Here is a 26,670-nt window from a genome sequence, read left to right as displayed (position 1 = left end):
TATCACATATCTTAGAAGTTAATATTTTTCTTCCCATTGTTAATTTCACTGAGAAAAGTGCGGGTGGGTGGTGGGTGTTGCTTTTCAATAGAAATTTTTCCATCTAAAATCGGTTATTACCTACAGTTGTATCCTGTCCTGACTTAAAAGTCTCCTTGTATGTGAAAACGTGTGCCAAAGTCCTTTGCTGAATCAGTTGCTAAGCTGTGCTGCAGAAATGATTTTTTTTTTTCTCTAGATAACATAAACGGAATAAAGATACGGGTCTAGTGAATAGATACTTCCTTTTACTTGCAAACTTCCTTGTCAATAAGGAGTCTGAGGGTTTTGCCCCCAAGAGCATTAGATATATAGGCATTTAACTTTCTAGAATAAGCAGCAGCTGTTCCAATTTACATTCGCAGTTCACAGCTTTTGAAAAAGAGACGTGAAAGTGCATTTCAGGTCTTTCTGTCTGGTTTACATTCTGCAGGAAGTTGGTCCACTACTAGCAGTATATCTGGGAAGTTAGGATTGACTGCTTGGCGCACGTATAAAGGGCAGAATTGTTTAAGTTTCTGTCCTGTTCTTAGGCACTAAAACTGTGCTGATCATTGAAACGACTTAACCAGTTTTCTCCATTTTGTACGGTACTCCTATTTACTGCAGTTCTAGAGGCTTACATGTTTGGAGAGTTAGTCTGATACTGCTTCTTAATGTTTGTCAAGCATTCTCTGCCTGTTATATGAAGAACATGAAGGGGTGCCATAGTTTCCTAATCTTATTTCTTCTTCAGTGAACCTGTGTGATGGATACTGTACATTGAAACGATGGCAAGGAACTTAGATGAAATTTGCATATTATGTGTGAACTAATTCTGCTGAGTTTACCATTAGGAATATGAGTGTTGATGGTTATTGTTTTACAGTGTACCTAAACAAAAGCAGTTTTTCTGTTGTATTGGAAAAAAACCTGCTTGCCTCATTTGAGGAGAATCATTTTGTGATAGAAGCTTCTGAACTCAGTTCACTTACAAGAAGAGGTTTACCGAAAGGTTTAAAAAGAGCTTTAACCAAAAAGTGTATAAAAACAAAAAAAAACCACAAAAAAACCAAACAAAAAACCCAACAACAACAAAAAAAACCCAAAAAAACCAAACCCACGAGGAGAGAAAGTGGCAGTTGTGCTCTGGAACATATCACGTATGCATCATAAATTTGTAAGGAGATACAGTGCATAGTATTTTGAGTGTTTGTGTGTGATGTGCTGATAATTACCTGAAATGGGAGGGCTAGGAAGAGTTGGGAAATAGCAGGGAAGATAATGAATCAAGTCTTATCTGAAGTTAGCAGGCAATATTATGACTTAATGTAAATTCTACCATACATGCAAAAAAATACAAAACACACGTAACAAACAAAAATCTTCTGCAAGCAATGCTAAAAAAAAAAATCAATTATTTACTGTTTTTGTAATGTTAAAATATTTTACCAAGGCAAGTTGCAGTCAAAAGTAATGTGAGTTATTTTGAAAATGGAAATACATAAAGATGCATTTTTACAAGTGCAAGACTAAATATTTTACATAACTGTATTTCAATGAAAGATATACAGTAAGTGCACACTCGATAACACTAAGCAGGCAAAACTTAATGTTAGTTCCATATAGTTGTTGTATAGTTCATGCACAGATCTCTCCCAAAGTAAAGGGCTGTTCCAAACAATTCTTGCTGGGATGAAAAACAGGATGGGTTGCTGGTAAGGGTGTCAGCATGGATGGGGGTCAGTTATAGACATTACTTACTGTAATTTGTGATTGCCGTGGGAGAGGAGTGGCTGTTGGTGTGATAGTAATACTGCTGGTGATTTTATTGGTGGGCTTAGTGGGTAGGCCATTAGCTAGTGCTGAAGTTCTGTTGTCTTGCACCGAATTACAAGGGCTGATGGGCTTGGAATTGGTGAGGGCTTGGACGTAAGGATTTCCTAAATGGATGTGGATTTTGTTATCCTCAGTAGTTATTACACTTGATCCCGTACTGTTCGATCTCTGAATCTGCCATGATGACTGCCTGTCTGGGGATACTCTAAAAATGGTGTGTTTGGCTCCCATTTCCAAAGGCTCCGAGGAGAGTATTTGTTCCTGAGAACTTGAGCCTGGTAAAGCCAAAGGGGACATTGTTCTTTCAGGAGTTAAAGAACCACATGATTCTGGAGTTTGGGATCTTGCAAAAGTAGCCATAGTAATAGGAGAAATTACTTGCTCTGGGCCCAGGTAACCTTCTGCTACTTTTGATTTTACAGGTGTTAAGGATGCGTTTTGAATAATGGTTATTCTTTGCTTTGGAGTGCCACAGTTGGGTATAACTGCTGTGCTTGTGTAGGAGTGAGGACTTTCTGTGGTAGGACTAGTTATTTCAAGTGTTGCTGTGTTCTGTCCATGGTCTGGAGTCACTTTTATGTGAAGAGGTTGGCCAGGTGTATGGCTTAGCACTAAGTCTCCAGTCTGTGCACAGTTTCCATTTTGCTTTGCATGTATCTTTCCATTTTGAGGATGGCTCTCTTTGGACTTCATCCAAGGGATCCATAATTTTTTGTTCACAGCATTTGCTATGGATGAGTTGCTTTTGAAAGACACCGTTTGTTCCTCCTCATTGTTGTCTTTGTCATTATCGCTGTCTTCATATAGCTGTCCATTTATGACTGTCCGCTCTAAAGGCATGAGGGTTTTGTAATCAGGTGGTTCGTTATCTGCTGGATCTGTCTGAACTTCTTTAGAAAAAACTTGCAAGTCAGAAATTCTCCTTCCATTGAGACCGGGCCTGACGTTCTTGCTGAAGCGTCTGTACCGCTCCAATTCTTTCATGAGGCTTTCCATTTCTCTTGCTAACTCCCTGTTCTTGTTTTCCTGCTGGAGGAGTTTCTTCTGTAAGACTGTATGATCACCACGGAGATGACAGATTAGGTCTTCTGTTGCCATATATTCATGAATTTTCTCTTTCAGTGCATCTACTTCTCTGGAAAGATGACTTGATTTAGCTTCCTCCTCTTTCAGCTTCTTAAAAAGGCGCTGCTCTTGATTGGACTCTGCTTTTTCTGTTAATTTATACCTAGCCACTTCCATCTTCATAGCTTCCAGCTCCTCTGATAGGAGCTTTGCTCTGTCTCGTTCACTGATGTATCTTCGTTCTAGAGATTCAAATTCATCTTCAGTTTTCATAAGATCATCTTCTATAGCCTTCATTTCTTTCAGCTTCTGCTTAAGCCTCTCAACTTCTTGAGAAAGCTCTTTGATTTTGTTGTTTTCCTGCTGCAAGGAGGTACTAGATTTAGTACTCTCCTTAAGTTTATTTTTAAGGAACTCTTTTTCAACAGCTTCCAGTGACTGAAGTCTTTTTCTTAGAATGTTCACTTTGGAAACAAGATCACTTCCTTTCTCTTCTTCTGCTTTGAGTTTGCTTTTCAGTTCATCTCTTTCTTTTGTGACACTGGACACTTTTTCCTCTGCATCAGATTTTGATTTCAGTGCCTTCTTACTTTCCTCAATTAGTTTTTCTGTAACGGACATCACTTTATTTTGTTCCACCTGAAGCTGAGAAGTTGCAGCTTGCAACTTTTCTTCTGTTTGCTTTATTTTTTCACCCATAGTTTTTCTTTCATCCACAAGCATCACTGTTAGACTCTTCAGCTTTGTTAAGTCTTCTTTAAGTGTAAACTCGGTTTTTTCTAACTTACTTTCAATTGCTTCAAGCTCACCAACTCTAGCTTTTAAGCCATCTAGTTCATGGGACAACTGCTTTGTTAATATTTTTTCTCTTTCTAGGTTACATTTCAGGGAGTAACATTCCTGTTTACTCTTATTGAAAGCATCTTCTAATTTCTCCAGCTCCATAATTCTTCTGTTGAGTTTATCAACTTCCCCTTTAAGGTTCTTGCTCTGTGATGCTTCTTTTTCTAACTTTCTATTTAGTTCTTTGCACTGATCTTCCATTTTTATGAGCTCTTCATCTTTTCCTTCCATCTCCAGCAGTCGTTTCCGTAGTTCTTCTACTTCACTCATAAGGGTGGAGCTCCCACACTCCCCCTTATTTATCTTGTCCCTTAGGTCTTGCAGTTCTTCTTCTGCTTTTCGTAAAGATTTATTGGTCTCTTCCAGCTCATCGATTTGTCGGCTAAGAGCATTTAATTTTAACCGGAGCTGACGATTCTGACTGTCTTCATTGGTTAGTTTGGCCATCATTGCTTCTTGGTCTTGAGAAATCTTACTGCTTTGGGCTTGAAGTTCAGCCTCCAACCTCCTGGCTTTCTGTTCCTCTTCTTGAGCTTTTGCTTCAGCAAAAGCCAGCTTCTCATGTGCTTGTTCTTCAGAAGTGGTTAATTCTTGGATTTTTTTACTCTGTTGATTCAACTGCTCAGTGAGTCTTTGTTGTTCATCCACTACCATTAAAGCAAAGGATTTCAGTTTAGTCAATTCTTCTTTCAGTTTAGCTATTTTCTTGTTGCTTTCCTTCTCTTTTTTAGCCTGATAAGCTGTTTCTTGTTCAAGAAGCTTTTTCAATCTGTAGGAGGAAATAATATTGGGTTTTGTAGCCGGTTTGATGGGCATTTAAAAACACACTTGAAATACGACCACACCTCTGCCAGACATACATGAGCATCCACTTGTAGCTACAAGTAGATCTGTCTTTCTAGCATCATGGGGAAGTGCCCACAGGCACTTTTTTCAAAAGCTCTTTTGTAATGGACACTTCAATATGATCATTTAGACTTAACAACTCCTATGATTATACATCTTTGATTACATTTTCAGCTTTTGACAGAAATCAGTGCAACACAACTTTGTGGTATTCTACACTGGAACAATGCTGATTTTGGCTGTTTCCTAAAGCTAGGTATGTCAATGCAGAGTTTGGTTGGTTTTTTTGGTTATGACTTGTTTGTTTTTTTTTTTTTAAAGAAATGTGATTATCATAGTGGTTGAGAAATGAAATCAGTGCAGCCCTCAAAAGCAGTTATAATTTACAGCACCATAAACCTAATAACTCCAAGTTACTTATAAACCATTGTGACATTTTATGATTAAACCTTATGGATGTTAAAGTATGTGAAGGAAACCTAGGCAGTTAGGCAGGCTGCGTAATGTCAGTTTCTAAGCAGCACATCAGAGGAAAACTAAGCATGGGAGATAAGTCAGTGAAAATGCAAGCCTTGTGGCCTTGTATCATACACGCACACAGAAATGCAGTCAGCAGATAAACAGCTATTCAGGTTGTGCCTTTTGACCTTAAGAAAGCTTAAATGTTTTGCTGTCTCTTAGGTTTGGATTCAGTCTTAGATCCAAAACTTGCAGATACACCAAAGTACAACCCTGCTTTTACATGATTCTTGATGGTTTTCATAACAGTTTTCCCAAATGAGTTTTACAAGTTTATATTAATCCTCAATCTTTACCGAGATGCAACATACTTAATTTGTTAAAGGCTTGGGATAAGGTTGTGCATTTGTTTATGTAAGATTTTAAGAAACCTCCACATACCCTGAATAGTAGGTTCTTTTGTAGACTTTACTTTGTCAGGGAGATGTTTGTGGAGTTGATTTGACATATGATTAGGTTTGGCCAGCACAGCAAATTTTCCTCCTTTCAGTTAGATTTTTCCCTCAGCCAACCTATAAGTATATTCTGGTATTAAAGAAAAATCTGAAAAGCCTAGGTTGAAGTAATGAAGTATTAAAGTTCATATGCTTCACTGTTGTTCATATATAAGGTGTGTACCCAGTTGCGTAGTTGTATGTCTAGCATGTGGGGGAAATGTTATCAGCACTGTAGATGCACAAAAAGACTTCCTCAGCATTCATTAGCTGAGGCCCCTTGCTTTTTCTTTATTTATTTTCTTTTTACCCCCTCTGAAATATGATGATGTCTCTCTAGAAGTTGCTGCTGAGATTTAAGATTGCTGGTGACATATTTCACATTTAACTGTAGTCACTGTTGTGATGTCCTTGTCCAAGTGGTGAGTCTTTACAGCTTCCCATTGACAAGTTCCTGTTGCAGCCATCCTTTTAGTTCAGGAAGAGCTTAGATAATGGCCTCTTTTGCACAGCTCTTTATTAGCTGTTAACTGACTGGAGACATGTATTTCTGAGCATTTAATAGGCTGCCTCGGCAGCATCCCCTTTGGCAGCATTGTAGTTTTCCAGCACGGAGAGAGGAAGTCCCTGCCATTCTGCAACAGTCCATCAGACTTGTCTGATTTAATGGTGATACCGTGTAGATGTCTGTGACTATGAAATTTCTTATAACATCTTAACCATCTACATTTTTTCTTTTAGTGCAAAAGTTGCACTATATTGAATGTAATGAAAAGCTTTTTATGAAAAATTGATGAAATGGGAAGTAGTAATAGAGTTGATACTAAAGATTTGAATAAGCCCCGAATTCTTTACAACAGTCAATTAATATAATGGGGAAAACAGGCATGAAAAGATGTAAGTGCGGAGGGAGGGGTTTGTGAAACGAGCTTGAAGGAATGTTGCTGGTTGACAGAACAAATAAATGGAGAGAAGACTGCACCCTCTTCAAAGGCAGTTTTTTACTGTGGTGTTGGTGTATGAACTTTTGTCCACTTTTCACTGCTACTTCAGTATGAGTTCTTTTTAGTGTAAAAATCTGTCTTCCTTCCCCACCCTTGTCTCTAAATGCTTTAGTAGTGAAGTTAATTGATGATTTACTGTTGCCATAGATATGAAACAATAACAGAAGCATAACTAACAATTTCATTTGGAATGAACTCAGTTTTTGAGTGTGCTTGAAGTTAAGACATCTTATATTGATACTGTTAAAACAGACTTGGGCTTATTAGCATTTGATTTAGTTTAGCTTGCTTCACTATCTTTTATTGTTGTAAGGCAAATATAGCTGAGGTGGTTAATACCTAAATTAATCGGTGTTCTACCCAACACTTCTATATTAACTAGTTAATACCTCTCTGGCCAAGTGAAACTGTAATGCTGCAGTGACTGATGTCCCTTAAACTGCTTTAGAAAGGAAAATTTTTAGACCAAATAGTAACCAAAAATTTTAATTTTCACAGGGATGCCATATAATTTTTTTACATTGCAAATAAGATACTTGTGCATAAATAATAAAATAAGTTGACAAACGTTTGAGTGAATAACCCCAGCAGTCCTTCCAGTGAGCATCAGTGTATGTACAATTTTTTTTCTATCTTCCTTTCTATAGCTTTGTTTCTCAAGCAAGCTATCTAGAATGCTTAAGACTTGCTTCAGCAAAGCACTTGAGGTTTCAGCCCAAACTGAGTGTTTGAGTGAGTTAGTCTAACCCGATCTCTGATCAAGTCTTTGTTGCAAGGTTTATTTAAACAAAAGTGTCTGAATTACAGGTATCTGACCTGCGTCGTTGTATGATCTGAGAAGGGTTTTCAAGATATTCTCTTTCTTTGGTGATGCCGAAATTCTTTAGGATATTTAAAAATGTTTCTTTGATTCAAAGATTAATATGCAGGTTTAAGATTCAAACAAAAATACATGCAAATATTTCTAAACCCTGAGATCTATTTATTTTTTAAACTACTTCTGTAAAATGATTCCATTGAAGTTAAGTTACAGAGCGTAATGCAGAAGCTATAAGTTAAAGGATTTCAATGTGTTTCTGAAAAGAAAAAAGGGATATATTAAGCATGGTTTGGGGAGTTTTTAATATATGTTTTGTAGCTTGAACTTGTTTTTGATAACCATGTGCTTATTCATGTATTTCTATGCAGAAATATTCATGTATTCCTGTACAGAAGATGCCCTCAATAATGATTTCTTGGACAGAGTTGAGACTGACACTGTGAAATTCAGCTGATAGTCCATTAATATTTGGATTTTTTTCTTGCCTGCTGAGTGCCCATTTCGTGGTCACAGCAACTGTGTCTGTATACATGCACTCAAGAATCTAAGAGGACTCTAAAGTGTGTGTTTGTTTTAAATCCATCACTTTTCAGTCTGCTTTTTTGGGGGAACCTGACTTCTGCAGGTCAGAGCTTGATTATGTATATCATTTGAATCAAGGCAAATCGTGTTTAATTGAAGTGCTGTAACTGATAATAGCACTTTGTGATACTTTGCTTGCTTTTGTGACAGAATAAAAGTACTTTGTGTTAACTTCATCCAAAATACTTTCTTCTTGAAGAAGAATGTCCAGAGTACTTGAGAGGGCAGTTTTGCCAAAAAGATGCAAAAGTCAAAAAAAGTTGGCTTAAAACATTAATCATTAAAAAAACCCCAGAAACTCCCCTATCCAATAAAATATTTCTATCATTTTCATTTCCAGTTGAATCTCATGATCATTCAGTTTCATATTGGGCAAGGGTAGGTATATTATTTAGTCAAAGCTTTCACAGATAATTCCAGGCAGTTGACTTCATAGGACTACAAGAACCATTTCTGAGTCCAGGCCAGCAAAAACAGGCATTGGAAATTGTTTTTATGAACATGAATGTTAGGTAGTTAAAATCAGGGCAGTGTCTTTATTACTTTTTCTTCAGACCTTCTCTGATAAATTACTGCTTTACTGTGGCTCACTATCGCGCTTGTTTGCAATACCAGTTGCCTGCTTTTTTATTTCCTTAAAGAAGTTGTATATGTCAGCTCTTCTATCTGTTCATCCTAATCGCTTTCCTCAGTATCATTCTATAGCTTCTTGCTGCTAATACCATATAGCTTTGGCGAAGCTACATTCTGTTTAGCAGTGTAATGCCTATGTGTTCTCTACAAGTTGTGGTGACTCTCAAAACATTTCATTGTCTTGGTGTCATGTGATATAATTCTGTCTTTAAGTGGGGTTTTCCCTTGTCATGGAGGGGACTTGTATTACATCAACATTTTTAATTCATGTTTTTACAGGATTCTAAGCGGAGGGTGGGGGCAGCTTTTCCTTTGTGTTTCAGGGAAACTAAAGAAAACATGGGGGATTGAGATTGCAAGACTTATTTTTTGATTTTTTGAGTTTGTTCTAGATTGAATCATTCTTAGAGGAATATGAATTAAAATGATTTTTTTTCCTTAAGTAATCTTGTAATGATAACTTCAGAAAAGGCTGCTTTGTATAAGGATGTAAATAAAGCAGGTGATAGTTTGCAAAGCTGTACTTTTGTCATTCCTTCCACCAAAGTAGTGAGATTTTAATATACACCTTATCAATATTTTTATCAGATCATTCTGCAGAAATGACTGAGATTTTGAATGTGTGACATTTTTTTTGAAATCCTGAAGATACATATTTTTATATAGCTTGTGCTCTTCACCCTTCCCAAGTTAAAGACGTGGCTTACTAGAGGCTCTACAGGTTATAACTTGAGGGGCAGATTTGCTTCTAAAGTTTTTGGACATTTGCTTGAATTTCCTCTGTACAATGCAAATAAAAACACTAAGCTGAAAGCTTTTAAGTGTAGATGAAGTCATGCCTCTTCGTCTGAGGCATTCTTCCCAGTTAGCAATAAACCATAATGTGGCCTTTAGTAAGAGTAGAAACATGCTTCATCCTTTCTGGTAAATCTTACAAGTTGCTGTAATTTTTGACGCCAGTGCAGTTAAATATTTTTTTTCAGATGAAAGGCAGTCTGTGTCTCCTACAGTTCATTGCAACAAAATCTGAGTTTGCTAAAATGGGTTTCTGGTCTTTTTGGGGTGGGTATGCTTTTTTTTTTCCCCCCTTTACCTATAAATCTGCTTATTGATGTGTAGTTTTTATGAAAAAATATATTCTAGCTACTTTTATGACTCTTTATTTTAATGCTTCTTTTTCCCCAGTCATAAAGAAAGTCAAAAGCCTTTGAAATTTCATCAGCAGCAACATGCCATAGCTATTGTGTAATCTGCTAGCTTTATCTGAATCCGTCAGCACTTCCCAACAGAATGTGAACACTTATTTTTATATTTGTTTTCCAGTATATAATATACATAAGTATATTTCAAATCATTAGTTTATACTAGGATGCAAACCTCCTTAAAGGGTGTCTCAACTGCAAGAGACTCTGTATATAAGCCAAATTTCCCGATAAGAAAACTTATTTTCTAAAATGAGGACTTCTAATGAGGGAGATGTGAGTTCTGCTTATTGCTCCACAGACTGCCACAGAATATTTTTTGTTTTATCTGATGCTTAAAATGCTGACTTGCTTTACAAGTCATAATAAAAGTTATATGTGACAAATGCTGTTGCCAGTTCTGGGTTAATGGGCAAAATTTCAAATGGATGTCCTGATGTATTTAGCTGTGATGCTGACTAAAGATACTCAGATATCTAATATATTCTTTTAAAAATTAATTAATCTGAGACAGTAAAAATTATTTGTGATTACGATTTCACAACTACTAAATTGCTGAAATTCGTCCTTAAGATATAGGCATATTTGCTCTCAAATGTTATGAAATCCTGTGTAAATTTGATGACAGTAAATGACATGAGAAATTTTTTAACAAATTTGTGTTCATTCATATAAGATTTAAGACTGGATTAACGTTCACTTCTAGTTGGAGTAATGTTAATTCGGTGCTAAAATTCAGTTTTGTTTTATCATGAAACCTTGGTTTAAGAAAATTAATTTCTGTCTTCAGTTATATTCTTTCCATATTTATGTGTTCTTGGAAATGACCTATCAAAACATCAGTCTTGAGTAAGAAGAATTAATGCTTTCTGTGGCAAACAATCTGCAGTGCTTTCTGTCTGTTTATTTCTGATCTCGTAATGGTAGCCATCTGCAACATCTGAGATTGATATGAAGGTGCAGGACTTTTAGGTGGGAGTAAGAAATTGCTATTCTATTAAAATGCTGGCAGATTTTTGTTTTGGTTTGGGGTTTTTTCATTAACTGCATGTTGTGGAAAACAATTTTAGATGAGTGCTGACCAGACAAGACCGCAACATTAATGAGCTTTACTTGAAGTTAGCCCTAAAAGCTCTGGGTCCTAGAGTTCAGGTACTAGAAAACATGGCACGATGAATTGTGAGCTGGACTCTGTGTCAACGGTGTTGATATGCACTCTCCTTTCTTCTTCCCTCTTTCTACATTTAACAGCTGTCTCAGGTATTCCTTAAGTTAGTATCTATTGCTGTTGGCACTTCAATGGCATGTAATTGTGCATGTTGTATGACTGGTAATCTCCTTCTGTTTTGAATCTAAATGAGTCGATAACTTAACTAGCTCACATAAATACAACTTGAATTTTGTTAGTAGTTTGGGGATTTTTTCATATAACTATAGGGCATATTCATTCTACCCCCTCACTGTCTCTCTCACCCTCTCTCCACACTGCCTGTAAAGTCGGAAATAAAGCAAGTAATTTCAGATGCAACACCAGAATTTGGAACTCTTCAAATTTACGTCAGCCAGGAAATTATAGCTTTGCAGACGGAAAGCTTTCAGAAGGAAATGGAAAGATGAGCCACAAGAGATGTGGTATAGGGGTCAAAGCAACAAGACTGAGGCAGAACTTCTCAGTTACTAATCCAGGTTCTGCTTTTGTCTTTTCTTCATCTTTAACAAGGAAAATTTTTCCTGAATTTGAGAGTTATTAAAACAGAAAAGCAGTGTTGACTTACTGTAACAGGTTATTTTGAGAATTTATAATAACCTTTATATATTATTATTAAGATTTTAATAGTATGGTAACTATGTAAAATAAACCAAGATAACTACTGCTTTTTATAATTCGTGATTTTTGAAATAACAGTGTCATTGAAATAATTGCATTTGATATTTGATATTGCATGACAAGTTAAATTCATGAGAGAGCTCCTGTGGCAATATGTAGCAGAGTTTTTTGTTTTAAATGTATACTTTAAGCATTATTGTTGGAACATTATTACTTGACCATAGTTATTGAGCTGCTTAAAAATCACCAGTATTATAAAACACTCAGTACTATGTTTCCCACCCCGCTTCATGGGCAGGGGAGTGTCACTACTGGTAATGGTTACCACTGCAGCTTACTGCTAGGATTTAGCAAGTGAAAAATTGTAGCAGGAGTTAATTGAGCTCCTGAAAACTGTGTTTTAGGGCCCTGCCTGCCTTCCCCTCATTCCCTGTGGGAAGATTAGGCACAAACAAGGGAGTGCAGCTTGCTCAAGGTCTGGAAATTTCTGATCAGGCTGCCTCTAGAAATGATTACCCCAGGCGTGTGTGTTTAGTTTATACGAGGCAAATACTGCTTAGTTATCACTGCCGTGATGTGTTTGCTGTTGATGGAAGTATAATAGTTGGAGGGCTGAGTTTTTGTCTCCGCTATTTAATTTGCACCCTTCAAATGACAGAGGAGTCGGCAGAAGTTCTAATTTTGCTGAATGAGTCTGTTTCAGCTCTGTGTAAGTTTGTGACCGTTAAGTCATCTTTTTACACTTTTCAGTTCAGTGTTAATACTTGTTTAAGATTAATAGAACTATCTGAGTTTTCTTTAAGCAATTTAAATAGATAAATCCTGTCTATAATTTGATTGTTGGGTTTTCCATTCTGCATATTACATCATAGTGTGTAGGTTCAAGGTGGACCTTTTTTTATGGATGCTTTTTCTGGGGGGCAGTTGGGAAAATAGGTGCTTCTTTCTGGTATCTGATTCACCTGGGGCAGTGCTAGTGCTGCTATCTTGACCACAACTGGGCATAATTGTGCAAGGATCCAATTCTTGCAAACTTTTTTTGACTTCTATTAGTTAATATTTTTGGTATGACAGAAAATGGCGCTCAGCCAACAATAACACATCATGTTACTCAGAGGAGACTGGTTAGTCGTAAATGTCATTTTCCCATAACATTTACAGGAACTGGATGTTCTCTAAAACAATTTTAACATACATTTTATACAGAAGTAAATGTCTGGGGCCACGTTTTCATCTATGGGCAGAATAGGCACTGTGCCTATCTCCTACGCTAACCATGGCCTTATTTGTATACTATCACTCATCAGCAGTGGTAAAATTTAGAACTTTTGATACTGCCACACACAATTCCTCTGCTGAAATGGCATTACTGCCAGTCCTGGACTAAGTTGCTCAATCATACAGTGGCCACTTGCTTTTAGACAGGTGGAAGTTGGCTACAAACTTTAGTATGTTCTCCACGTGCTCAATGCAAATGACAGGAATTTATGTGCTGAAATTGTGGTTAGAACCACATAGATTAAATACTGTAAGTTAAATAAAGGTACTTTAGTTCTTAATGGGACTGTCTGGGAAGACTGAGAGTTTGCCATCACTTGGAGGAATGGGGCTAGTTAAAAACAATTAGACAAACATTCCTCAGGAATGAGGTAGGTGGTGTCACACCTGTGCAGAAGGATAAAATTCCATGACTTTTTGAGTGTCCTGTTTGTGCCCATAAAATGTTTATTATATACATACATCCTAAAACAAAAGTAAGCCCTTTTTCTGGTGAGCTTACTTCCTGAAATACCTCAGTGTATTTGTATAATAAACTCTTGAGCGTTTGAAGACTGGGCTTGGGTGGCACTCCATTACTTGTTTTGGCAGAAAACATGAACGTTAATTGTTACTGCAAATTTCCTTTGAGATACTTAAATTTTGCTTGATGCAAAGTTGCATGAAGCAGTGTAGTTGAGGATTTCCAGATAGGCGGAAGAGTTTAATCAGGCTTGCTGATATGGTTGCAACTTTTTCTAGTAGCCAAGACTGGAAATAGTAAGAGCAGTAATAACACTAATGTCAAACAGAGATTTCATTTTGAAGCCAAATATGTGTCTTTCTCCTGATAATGTCATGGTGACCATTTTCTCTAAGATGGATGTAGCCATTTCTTCATCTTGGAGGATGCAGGTTAAAGAGAGGTTGTGGCAGAGCATAGTTAAGTGGCTGAAGATGGCTTTGAAGCTACAAGTGAAGAATGCTGCTAGTTTCCTGTTTTGGAGTATGTGACCTTCAGAAATTGTATCTGAACTATTATGGATGGATTACATATAGCTTCTGGGTACAGTTCTACATACTGAAGCTCTTGTTCTGGGGGCTTTTCTGCATGGGAGATAATTCACTTTCTTGCTATCTGTGCTGATCCTGCTAAATGTCTTGCTGTTATGTCTCCTGTATCAGAAAGTTTTGGGGCTCGAAGTGTGGGATGTTTGGAAGTTGCATTTTCTCTTGTCTCAGTAGGACCTTGGGCCATATTGGCCTGGGAGCACTTGCTGATTAACTTTAAGGTCTATAGTCAATGCATGTTTGTTTACAGCATGTTAATCCTTAGCATAGGGACCTTTGGTCAGGATATAATTTTACATGGTTTCTCCAAACTGATCTTCTTCAAATAGGACTAATTCATTGTTTTAGACTACAGGATAGGAAGCTACAGTGAAGAGCTAAAGATGATAGTATGAGAATTCTTTTTAATCGTTGTAGCTCTAACCAAGGTTTACTTTGTAGATTTAATTCACATATTTAAATAACAATAATTCAAGTAGCCTCTTCACCTGTGATGTGATGACTTGTTTAACTGAAGAACGTCTTTTACTCTTGAATGTGTTGATTATGACGTGTTGAAGGAAGAGTTTTCCATTATTCTGTAGCCTTGGTAATTCACTGTGTTAAAGAACAAATACCTTGCTTAACATAAAAGAAAATTGAGACCTTTAGTCATATGTCCACTCAAACTGCCTGTAATAGTTTGTATGTAGAATCGGGGGTTTTTTTGTAGCTACTTGCATGTTGGTCCTTTCAGCAGCTGGAGTAACCATTGCTTGCTTTGGAAAATAAATGTTTCTCTATTTCTTAGGAAAAAACCCTGAATTATTAGGATGAAAAAGGGGATTTAACTACTCCATGACCAATGGTTTCTGAAACTCTTCAAAAATTGTTCTGAACAGTATTCTTAAAGCCAAGAGAGATACTTTTTCCATCTTTAGTTGTTTTCCAGTTTTCTTTCTCTGCCTGTCAAAAAGGCTTTTTTAGGAAAGAAGATGATCTTGTGCATGTGTGCTTCCTTTACCCCTTCATATATGAAGACTTTCAGACTCCAAGGTACCCCTGGTCTTCAAACAACTGTTCTCTGCCTCGTTATTGTACCCCAAATTGATTTATAACAGTATTGTTATGTGACTGAAGGGCATTTGGCTATATGCCTTGTTAGATCTTTTCTTGCCTCTTGGCTGATGGTCTGTGATGTTTGGGTTATATTTTGCTATTTTCATATGTCACTCTGAAAATGAGGGAGCTGTAGCATGCTTTTATGTTCATTATGTGTCTGATGTAATACATTTTAGCTTTTAACTTTAATTTATAACAGGGTTTCAAATACTGAAAAGAAAAAGATACCATTTTCTCTAGATAGAACTTGCTAGTAGTTTGGTTAAAAGCATTAGCCTAGATATTTGAGAGGGTCATTTACAGGTTATAAAATGTTCCTCCCACTCTGTTAATGCTGATTTAAACAGGAGAATTTTGCTATTTACAAAGGTGGCAGTAATCATCTAGAGCTTCAAGCAGAGGATGGGAACAATGCAAGGGCAAGCAGACGGTTTCCAAAGTGGCCATGTAACATTTTCTTCCCTTCTCCTCTTTAGGGGTTATCAAAATATGTAAACTTGATGATTCTTGTCAGCTGTCGTGTGCTGCTTTCCCAAAAAGGAATCAAATGTGTGCACTTACTAGCACAAGCCTAAACATTTTTCAGTGCTTGGTGTCATCCTTGCACTATTCTCTTAACTTGACCTGTATTGAAGCTGTACTGTGACTTCAGAGGCTTTTAATCCCCCTACTCTGCTTACACATGTACAAGCAAATGTACATACCCGTTTATATATTAGTTATGTTTTTAGAAACATGTATTTTAGGAGACGTTTTAAGCCTGCCAAGGTTCATGGTGGCCTTTTTATTGAAGCCAATTCAGTGTTTAATTTGGGAATGACATGGCCTGCTAGTGAAAAGACTTTTTTTTTGTCTTTACATGAAAGAGTATATGGTACTATTTTGCAGGTTAGAAACATTTCAGTTTTGAGCATTGACAAACTGTGTTTTTTTTCCCCATCCTCCTACATCCAATTTCAGCATTGGATTTCAAATGAGTTAGGTCAGGGGTTGGCTGCCCCAAATATGGAGTTGTTGTCATGCCCAGGTTCAAGTGACCAAAACTTTAAAAAGAAATTGGGCTCATATAATTCACTTTCCTCTTTTCTAGGTAGGGATCTGAAACAGAACGGCTCTACTGATGCTTGAATGATCGGAACGTTTTGAAGCTGAAAACAAAACCCATCATTTATTAGGCTTCTTCTGAGAACTTTTTGTAGCTAAGTAGAATAGAATAATTTTTGGGAATGTGATAGGTGCCTTTAGTTTCAGGTAAGCCAAGCTTAATGATGATAAAATTTCTTCGTAATTTGATTTATTGACTGCAAGTTACCAAATCTTACCAGAATATTGAGTGAATACATAAGAAGTTGATGGTATTCAGTCAGCTTATACTTTATCTAAGATGGTTTTGTCCACCTGCTGAAATCCAATCTGAAATTAAAACTTGAATTTTATGAGTGCATTACCTTCAGCTTTTAAACAGCCAGTCTTGTATGGTTTTTTTTTCATGGTAGTAGCAATATGCTACTTCATTTTAGTCTTTAAAATGTTTCCTCTTATGCTTTCATTGCTGTAGTTGCTATGCAAACGCTAGATAAGCTTTGTCTGTCTAATAAAAATGGACAAAGTTTTAAATCCACTCTCTGCAATGAATTTGAAAGTAATTGCTTTGAATATTAGGTTTAAGGGGGATCTTTAAGAACTCTAACCTGTAATTTTTTTTCAGTGCAGTTGTGTTCCTTCCCAGGCCTTAGGAGGTCTATAAAGGACAACTAAATTTGGTTGATGTGTTGCTTCACATCCCTGAAATGTGTGCAAGATTAGTGTTTCTCTTTTCAGAAGTATATAGGTTTTTCTATCTGCATTTTCAATCATGTTTGCTGGAGCTTTGTGTACCCTACCTGAAGTACACCTGTAAAGGTGTGTTGAAGCTTGAGCATGAGCAGTTAGGTGGTTGTGGGCTCTGGTTATTCAGCTTCTGTGAGCATTCAGTGTGAAGCAAAATGGCTCAAGTTCTGCTTATTTACCTCAGTAGCCACTCTCTGGTGGTCATCCATAGGTCCCCTGTCCAACTTGAGGCTGAAGTCAAGCAGTTGTGTTACACCATCGTGATATGCACGATGAGCTGTAGTGGAAGGGATGACTTCTGCAATAGGCAAAAAGTATGCATGTTTATCAGCTTGAATGACCAAAGTTACAGTACTTCGATCGTGTTGAATGTTGCCTAGCAAGGTTGGTTTGAATTTTCACTCCCAGCTTTTCATTTTGTTATTAAAGGAGGGTTACACAATGATGTTGCTGGGCGTTTGCTCAGCTAGCATTCTTTTATTGCATGAACATTCACCTCTTCACTGTCACGTCAGTTCTGTTGTTCTGGTGAGGAGGCAGTGCTTTGGGAGGTGTTGTTTTTGTGCTGTTTTTAACAGGCTACAGATTGCCAGAGAAATACATTTTTCTTGTATTTGTGAACATGCGTATAGTGAGCTGTGAATGCCTGAGTGTGCTCCACTGGTCCATCAGCATGAGTGCGGTTACAGACTGTCCTGGTTTGAGCAACACAGACCTCCGGAAAAACCACGGTGCCCTGGACATTCAATCAAAGTGATTTTTTGTCTCGCTGACAGAAAGCACAGCAAACCTCAAAATCAGCATAACATACTGAGAGGTGTTAAGTCTCAAAATGTCCATTACTTCACTTAAATCACAAGATTGGGCACTATATTTAGAATTCTTCATTAATGCCTCTTACCCTTTTGGAGCTGAGTAATACAGTTTAGTGAATGGCTGAACTAACCAAACTTTCAACCACTTCAAAAAAGCTCAACATAAACCTCAAGAATGCCATGGCAGAATCCGTTCAATATGAGAGAAACCTAAGCAATTAAAAATAACTTACTTTTATTGGTAAGTCATAGTTTCTAAGTTCAAATCAACTTGATGACAGACTAAAGTATTAAGGGGGACTATTAATAAGTCAGAACTGAAATTTTATGGGATGTTTTTTAAAGAAAGGTCTTCCTACATTGTAAAGTCCTTAGGATTATCTGACTTACATGTTGCAATTGCTTCTTTAATGAACTATATTCAGGTAATACCACACCCAGGATTTGAGAGAAACTGTTTGCAGAAGAGGTCCCGAGGAGCAGTGGCTGCTCACTTGCCCATGCCAAACTACACCTGGCATAGAATTTAATCTGAAGTACCAGCCTTTTAAGAATGCCACAGAGGGGAAACTCACTGGGAGTAAAACCAGGCTAGTGTTTTATCCTATGACAATGGCAAATGTGATAAATCATCTTAGTGTTAGGAAAAATCATGCAGTAACTTGATTTTACTAGTACTGATGGAGAAAATGAAATAAGTGTGAGGTATATCCCTTGGTCTTCTGGATCAAATCTCTAAAAATTCTGCTGTCAGCAGTTATGCGATGTTTGTCAGTGGAGGGAAGGGAAGTGGTGGGGAAGGAACAAAGGGTCAATGCCGTGTGATAGGAAGTTGACTTTCATTTCTGGAGGATATACTTATTCTTAAAATGCTTTCTCTTTACATTGTATGTTGTAAAAAGTTACTATAGAAAGAAATTTAAGTGAAGAAATACAGTTGTTGAAGACTGAACTATGCGATAATTCTCCTTTGCTGTTCCCTTTTACTGTTAACTGATGCAAGCTAACGTTTTAATTGCTTAAAATTAGATATTCTCAATACATATTAAGAAATCTGATGAAACAAAGGAGTGTAATACTGGGGGTGTGGGGGGGAACAACAGTGAGACATTTTAATCTTTATATCTCAGTCTAATTATTTTGGACTGTTACCAATGTAAATGAAGGCAAAATTGGTCCTGTTAGTTTTAAGTGAAGAATGTTTTCCCTTTCAATCTAAAGACGACCGATTATGGGAAATAGAGTTGTTCTGGCTCTTGATAGATGCTATGATTCTTATAAGGCTAGGAGCATTCACAGTACAGATGGTACTTGGGATATTGCTAAAGCAGTAATTAATGATAAATGTTATTCTCCTCTGTTGGATTTGGAAGGGCTGAAATAGTCTCTTATCTATGGGTAGGCTTTTTTCTTTTTCTAGTTACTGCCTTTATCAAGTATACTTTTATTGCATGTGTAGCATTTCTATTAGTATTTTTTCTTCATCATATTGTAGTCCTTAGACTTCAGCTTATCCTTTCTACTCAGGAACATTTTTTTAACCTCTGTTAGGTGACTTTAGTTTGTAACACATCTCTTTCCAACACAGCTAACTTTTCCACTTTATGTCTTTACAATGTATTTATTAAGCATTAAATCCACTGGACATAGGATATGTCGGAAACCAAGTAATCATCTATCAGTAAAGAGATCTTAGACCTAGGACATAGGTAGCAAGTCTGCAGATCTGACAGAATAGCAAGCAGAACAGATTGTAATGGACTTAGGATACTGATCCAGGGTATTGGTTTTTCTATTTTCTTTTCATTCTGTATATACTATAGAGTGCTCTCTTCCCTGATGCTATAGCTAAGCAGACTTGAGACATCAACAGAGGTGTAAACTTGCGTGTTACAAGAAAGGTTATCTTGAAAACGTGGATGTGACTTTTACCTAAATGCCAAGGTTAATAATGCACAAATACCTGAATTATCTTTGAAATGAAATCTCTCTATATATTTGCACTTTCAGAAGCATGTAGAAAACAACTACTTAAATTTCATGTTTAAGGAAAAAAAAATCATGAAAATGTTCACAGGTATTTTGTCCCAGTCTAAATCCATGTGTGCTTGATAGAAATGCATATGATTGTATCAGCTTTGATTTTTCTTAAATACATCCTTGAACAAGGATTTTGCAGGATTTAAAACATCAAATGAAGGGGCGGAGGGGTGGGGGTGGTGTGTGTGAGAACCCTTTTCTATTGTCCTAACATACAATGCTGAGTTAATTTCATACTAAGGAACATGAAAACATAAAATCATATTTTACTTTTAAGAAGAGTTTGAATTTAGAAGTCTCAAGGAGTCTAGTTTCTCTAACATTTTAAATTGCACAAAAGACTATGGAGAGCAATGCTTAGTAGTCTGAATTTGCAAGTAGGACAGCACAATTGACTTAATTGCAGTTGTTCCTATCAATAAGGATTTGACAGGGTTTGGCCCTTAATCAACAGAGGACAGTGTAATTTTGTATACTATGTGAATTGTAAACACACTAAGGTCTAATCTTTCAAGGTGCTTAGTGCCTCGTCAGAACCGTTCTCTATACTCTTTTTTGTTGGAGTTAATAACTGTTCAGCCTCTTGCAGAATAAACCTCAAAGAGACCAGTGGCTTTTCTGCTTTTGAAAGCCTCATCATTTGCTTGATGAAGAGGATTTAAAGTTTTTTCAACAAAATCTGACAGTTCTATCCTCTTATTATTTGACACTTGCACACAAGACACAGAAGAGGGAAGCAGTGTGTAGGAGTTGAAAAGTTTCTTAGTAATTAAACTAGTTACAATCGTTTCTTTCAGACATACATAATCTTATTGCAAAGTAATGTTTGTGGCAATTTATACATCCCTCTGTAAACTACAGCAGGTTGCTCAAAAGTATAGTAAATGCTTAGTGACATATGTGCATACATGTCTACTAATACAGAGCATATGCATATAAATGCAGCATAAAGAGAGGCAGCAGCTTTACCTAATATGTTACAATACTGTTGGACTCTTTCCACAGCTTTAAATCCAGTCATGATATTATCCGACCATTTGGAAAGTGTGTGTAACTTATAACTACCTCCTTCTTTAACACTAAATTAATTTATCATCTGTTGGCTCTGTAGGAATTATTTAAAAGATAGTTTTTAACGCTTGAAATAGTCGTCCTACTTCTGAGTAACCAGACGCCTTCTAGACCTCCTGGTGCTGTTTTGGGGCATTTCATTGTTTCCCAGTCCTCATCCCTGTTTTTGGAAGCAACTTTTTTGAAAAAGTATCTCAGTAGGAAAAAACAAAAAGTGCCAGTGCTTGCCAGAAGTTTGCTTCCCACCCTCTCCCTTACCTTTCGCTCCTGGACTATAGAAATCCTGGGTCAGCTATTGCTCCATGGTGCGAGGCGTTCAGCTGTAGCATCAGAGATGTGAGCATTCCAGCAGTCCTACTAAACAATGAGAGATAGGCTCTTTGCATGCCCCAAGCCTATGGAGCATTACGTCATTGCCTTGCCATATAAGGCACTCTGTGTTGTGCAGACTCGTCGTGTCTGACTGGTGTACTCTAGTGATAGCCAGAACTTAGAAAGCTTATTAATGTGTTCTGGCTCCAGCTGACGCTCAAGACCGTGTGAAATATTTCATTTGTCTACTAGTTCATGGCCAAGAAGAATGTGCGGAAGGTTTGGGTTAGGGCAGTTCCTTTCTATTATTGATAATAAAGTCATTAAAAGTTGTTAGCTGATTAGTTATAATGTTTTCCACTTAGTCTTGCAGCCTAGAATTTGAGAAGGGAAAAATTAAATTCCTGTTAATCTTCTTTAATTTGCTGTTATAAGGCAGCTTTTTCTTTTTTCTTTCTTTTTTTAATATGACAAAAAATGTGAATTTAACTCAACTCCTCAGAGGTTGATATGAACTTCAAGCCTTCCTTTTTTTTCTTTTTTCTTTTTTTTCTTCTTCTGTAAAGAGTTGGGGTCCTCAGAGGATAGTATTTTATTTCCTGATGATGTAACTACAAAACAATTCTCTGAGTGATGATGGGAAGGCCAGATGAAATCTGAATTTTTTTTTTCTCTTCAATGTTTTTCCTACAAAACCTTTTCCTTTTCATATGTTTGTGTTTCAGCTAACACAATTAGGCAGTCCAACCAACTATTTTTAGTAAGAAGGTCTTAAAAAAATGAGTTGCTTGTTTTAATATTTAGGAAAGACAGAGGAAGCCAAAAAGTAGGATTTAGATTGAAGAGTTTAAAATGTATCTCTTGTGTTCCCTGTCCTTCAGTGTATACCCTGAATAAACATTCAGAACACAAGGAAGAGCTACTTGCATTAGGCACAAAACCTGTTGAAATTCCACTAAGGGTTAATAGGAGTTAATGAAGTAAACTCTGTGTGGATCAGTAGATTAGACCATTGAAAGGCATTCTACATTATTTGATGCAGCTCTGTTAAAATAGGTGCAGCCACAGTTCATTTACTTGCAGCATTTGAATTTCAGTCTTCAGGAAAACTTCAGTTTAGCTTAAGCGGTCCTACTGCCTGCTTTTTGTGTGTTTAATCATACTTGCACATGATGCTAATATAAGGCAATTTGCTTATTTGGCAGTGTTGCCTGTAGCTATGAAGACAAATGGTGATTAAAATGTTTGCATTTCATTGAAAAGACGGACATCTCTTAGCTGCCTTGCACGTATTTACTCTGAGCGTAGTCTGAATTCTTTAGGTGGAAAATTCCAACCAGCCCTTTGCACTGTGACTGGGTAAAAGGCTTACTCAGAAGCATGCTGCTCACGTGTATGGATGACCCTGCTCTGTCCCTTTTGTAAGTTTCTGAGGAAGTTCAGATTTGGGTGCTTGATCAGAAGACTTCCAAACCTATTTAATAGACGGTTTCCGAGATAATAAAATGTCCTATTTGAATATACCAATGGGCAGACCAGGATAATATTTTCTTTTCTATTCTAGGGAGATTTAATAATCAAATCCAAACAAAAAAACAACCTGTCCTTTAGCTAAAATTGAACTGCTCAGTTGCTTGGCTAATGTTTTTGGGAACTGACATTTTTGTGTAGTTTTTCTAAAAAGTATTATGCCAATGTGAATCATTTGAATTCCATAAAAACTCATCCAGTTGATATTGGTATGGAGAATGTGAAACTGACTTAATCTTCAGCTACAAACTCACCCTTCTGCTGGGACTCTTAAAAACAGGACAACTGCAGGTGCAAAGTACTGTCCTAGAGCAGGCTGTAGAGCTTGCTGTATCCAGTTAAGATTTGCAGGGGGAGTCAGCTAAGTAGATCTGTGAAAGGTGACTAGGGATTAAATGTGCATGCATTCTTTTTTACGTATATGTGTCTAAGTGCAAACAAACAAATGCTTAGAGTGAAAACTTCTGTTTCTCTGTGTTACTTGGTTAATTCTTTTTCTTTTCTTCCCTTTGAGACGGCTTTTTTCTTCCATCTTCCCCTTCACCTGCACACCTCCTGTTTTCTAGATTATGTCTATGTGAAAATTGCCTGCATTTTTGTCCTGCCACATGAAGCAGTTGGTTTAGACCATAAACAGCTTTGAAGAAGAGAACTTCTCAAATACTGGTAATCAAAAATCCATCCTTACAGTCCAGTTCTTCTGGAGTCACTAGGAATACTGCTCAGATAGTGCCAGTGATAAGTTTGTGGCAGTCTGGGGGCAGACTAGAGCAGGGAATAGGGAATGCAAATTCTCCTATTTATAAGTCTGTTTATAAGACATCTGGGGATGGCCAAAGTATGAACTTCTAGTTTCTTAATTCTCCTCTGCAATACAAAAGTGCACACCTGCGACCTTCTGAAAAACAGCAGTATCAAAGAGCATCAGCTGAGTGTGTAAGGAGGTCAGGTCATTCTCTTGTATTGTCACAACTTAATGAAGGACAGAGTAAAGTATTATTCCAAGCCCTGTTAAGGAACTATATAATTAAAAATTCCAAGTTTTAGATTGCTATAATGTAAAAAGCTTATTTGTATCTGAGGCAACAAATATTGCTGCTGAGAAGCCTTCCTCTACTGCTTTTTTTACAGTGTCTTCCAGTATTTGTGAGTGGTATCTTGATGCTGGTGAACTTCACTGAAGGGGAAAAAAAGGGCTTTGGGCAGGAAGATATGCCTGTCTTATTCTCTGTTGCTCCCTGAAAATGATTTTGGTTTCCTTAGTTGGTAGATGTAGTTCTTCAGAACTGGTGCATTTGGAAGTATTGTAACAGCAAAAGAAGTGATTTGTAGAAATTAGACCTAATGGAAACCTTAGATCATTTGGTGCATCTCCTGACAATATGGACCTGCTCCCTGCAGCCTGCTTGCGGTGGCTTTCATGTCGTCTCTTAGTGTATCACTTGTATTGTTATTTGTGCCCATTTTCTGTCAGGATTTTACTTGAAAAAAATAGAAGTTGGAAAGATGGAAGACTGTAGCTGGCAAGGAAAAGATAGGACAAATAGCAAAAACTTTGAGGCTGTTGTTCAGTCTTTATCTTAAACTATCTGAATTCCTTCCATTACTTCCATCATTGAACTGCTTCTTTGTCCTTTTTCTTCCCAGGACAATTCATAGCAGCAGTTTCAATGTCCTTAAACCCATAACCTATCTATTGCAGCATTTGACCCTTTCCTTTAGCCATTTTGTATCTAAGATAAATAAAGGAAATTAGAACTTGGGCCTCAGTTCAACAAAGCACTTAAAACACAGTCCTGTGTATTTTTGTTGAAAAAGGAAAGGACTTCAGCATAAGCCTGAATTTAATGATACATTAAAATGCTTGGCTGAATCAGACTCTTGGTCACATTTACTTCTTGTAGATACTGTTGAAGCTCAGGCTTTTGAATTTCTCCTTGGGGTCTAAATCTTTAGGTTACTTTCATATTCTAAAAATAGACATCTACAGAATTACAAATACTGTCAGAGTTTTTATTAGCATTTTACATTACTTATAGCTGTTTGCTTTTCTGGAGGGGTTCTGCTTAAGCTTTGTAAGTGATACTGGAGAACTGAAACATACAGAAGATTGACAAGTTGTATTTTAATGACTTGTGTAAGTGGGATCTGATGTTTAATGTTTTAATAACTCGTGTGACTTCATGGTTTTCTTCTCCAGTGTATGCTCAGCCTTGTGAAGTGTGTGGGAGTTTTGACATTAGCTCAGTGGAAGAAGGCTTACACTTCACTTGTTTCTTGGATTGATAGTGTCCTTAAAAATTTTCTGTTGAATCTGTCTTTATTACTTTGCATAGCATTGTGATTGACACATTCTTAGATTGCATCAGTAAAGTGCATTTTAGCGTTTTATGTACTAATGCAGATTATTTTCTGAGTATTAGAAAGATAAATGTGAAGGCTATTACAGCTAAGTGACAGTCTGAAATGCACCGACAACTGATAAATTACGTGTAGAAGGCAAGGGGAAGAAGGGAAAGTTCTAAAGATAACATTCTTCAGATTCATGTGTCTTTTGCTATGGACCATGGGCAGAAAGAGATTCATATCTTCATCATTCGGGTTTTTTGTTTTTTTTTTTTAATTTTTTTGGCAGCAGGAAGAAATATTTTTCAAAACTCTCCTATTGTTTGCAGATTCCATTATTCTCCCTTTTTTGGCAGATACAAATAAAATTCCTAGCCAAATATTAGTGATAATTAGATCCCTTTTTGCTGGGCACTGTTTTCAAAAGTTGTTGACTGCATCTCTTAGCTACTAATGAACTTCTCTCCTAAGGAGAACTAGCGAGTACTCCATATCTGCTTGTGAGATGATTTCCTCTCGTATATGGGACCAAGATATTTTTTTGTGAAAAAGACATTTTTTTTTTTTGCACAGCAGAGCTTATAATGAACAAAGATTAAAATAATTTGTTACTCTTCCTCTAGTTTGAATAAACCATATATAGTCAAGTAATCTTTTCTCCATAATTAAATGATGTAACATTCTTTAGTCTATGAAATAAACTCTGCACAATAGTATATTAAGAAGCAGTTTGGGCTTGGAGGTTTGGGTTTTGTTTGTGGTGTTCTGCGCTGAGATTTTAAAATTACTTCTCTCTCCTCCCCCCACCTAGTCCTGCAAGTATGCCTGTCTAGTTGGGCTATTTCTGGAAGCATGACAGCCATTTCAATATTAATGCACAAGTGAGTTGTGATCATGTCGACTGTTGCAGTGAGGTACCTTGGAAGGTACCCTTAGAATCTGTTAGGATTCCTGCTAAAAAATACATTTTATAAGGGTTTTCTGATTCTCTATAATTTCAATAGCCATATACTGGTCCTTGTTTAAAGCGCAGTGCTTTAGGTTACTGGTGATTTCCATACCTGTTCAAGGAATCAGTATTGAAATAACGCAGAGATAAATGTATACTATACAGGCTGGTTCCGCTTGTGGATTCCTAGGGATGTAATGTAACTTGTAAAACTTTGATCCCTTTGGGATTCAGAATTGCTGAGCTCTCTTGATAGATCCATAGTTCAGAAATGTAACTTAGTTGTCTGCTTCAATTCTCTAGTCTGGAAAAGTATTTACAGAATTTCTTGATCTCCTAGTATGTAGTTCTTTGTGTTAGCTTTGCCCACAGCAGGTACTGTTCAAGGAGTCTCTTGGGTTTGGGGAAATGTATTTAGCAGACTCAGATACTCCATAGCTCGAGTCTGCAACAAAAATTTCACAAAACCCTGGAGTGAGCAAGAGGAATAAATACAAAAGGGTATTAATTTGGCTTTTTTTAATGACAGCCTGTGTGAGATGTCGGCATTAAGAACTGTTACCTTAAACTCTGAGGTTGTGTCATTATCTGGGAACACTTTTATTGATCTCATGTCTCTGGATGTTATGTCAACAGGTTGGACTATTACTAAGAAAGTCTTTCAGGAGATGAACTAAATGCTTGAATAACCTACAGATTGCTTCATGCTTGAAAA

General features: G+C 36.9%; 1 protein-coding gene across 1 annotated transcript in view; it reads right to left on the bottom strand.

Moving 5' to 3' along the window:
- Positions 1-1,430: 1,430 nt before the first annotated feature.
- The window catches only part of FILIP1L (filamin A interacting protein 1-like), a 62,832-nt gene continuing 37,592 nt past the window's right edge, over positions 1,431-26,670 (bottom strand). Inside the window, exon 4 of the mRNA XM_010139420.1 lies at positions 1,431-4,534. Coding sequence (XP_010137722.1) covers positions 1,762-4,534 — 2,773 coding nt within the window. The 3' untranslated portion in view covers positions 1,431-1,761. The remainder of the gene's footprint in view (positions 4,535-26,670) is intronic.

The sequence above is a fragment of the Buceros rhinoceros genome, unplaced genomic scaffold (genome assembly GCF_000710305.1).
Source record: "Buceros rhinoceros silvestris isolate BGI_N320 unplaced genomic scaffold, ASM71030v1 scaffold21837, whole genome shotgun sequence".
Lineage (NCBI taxonomy): Eukaryota > Metazoa > Chordata > Aves > Bucerotiformes > Bucerotidae > Buceros > Buceros rhinoceros.
The sequence above is the reverse complement of the archived record's forward strand: the minus strand, read 5'-3'. Positions and strand labels throughout refer to the sequence as shown.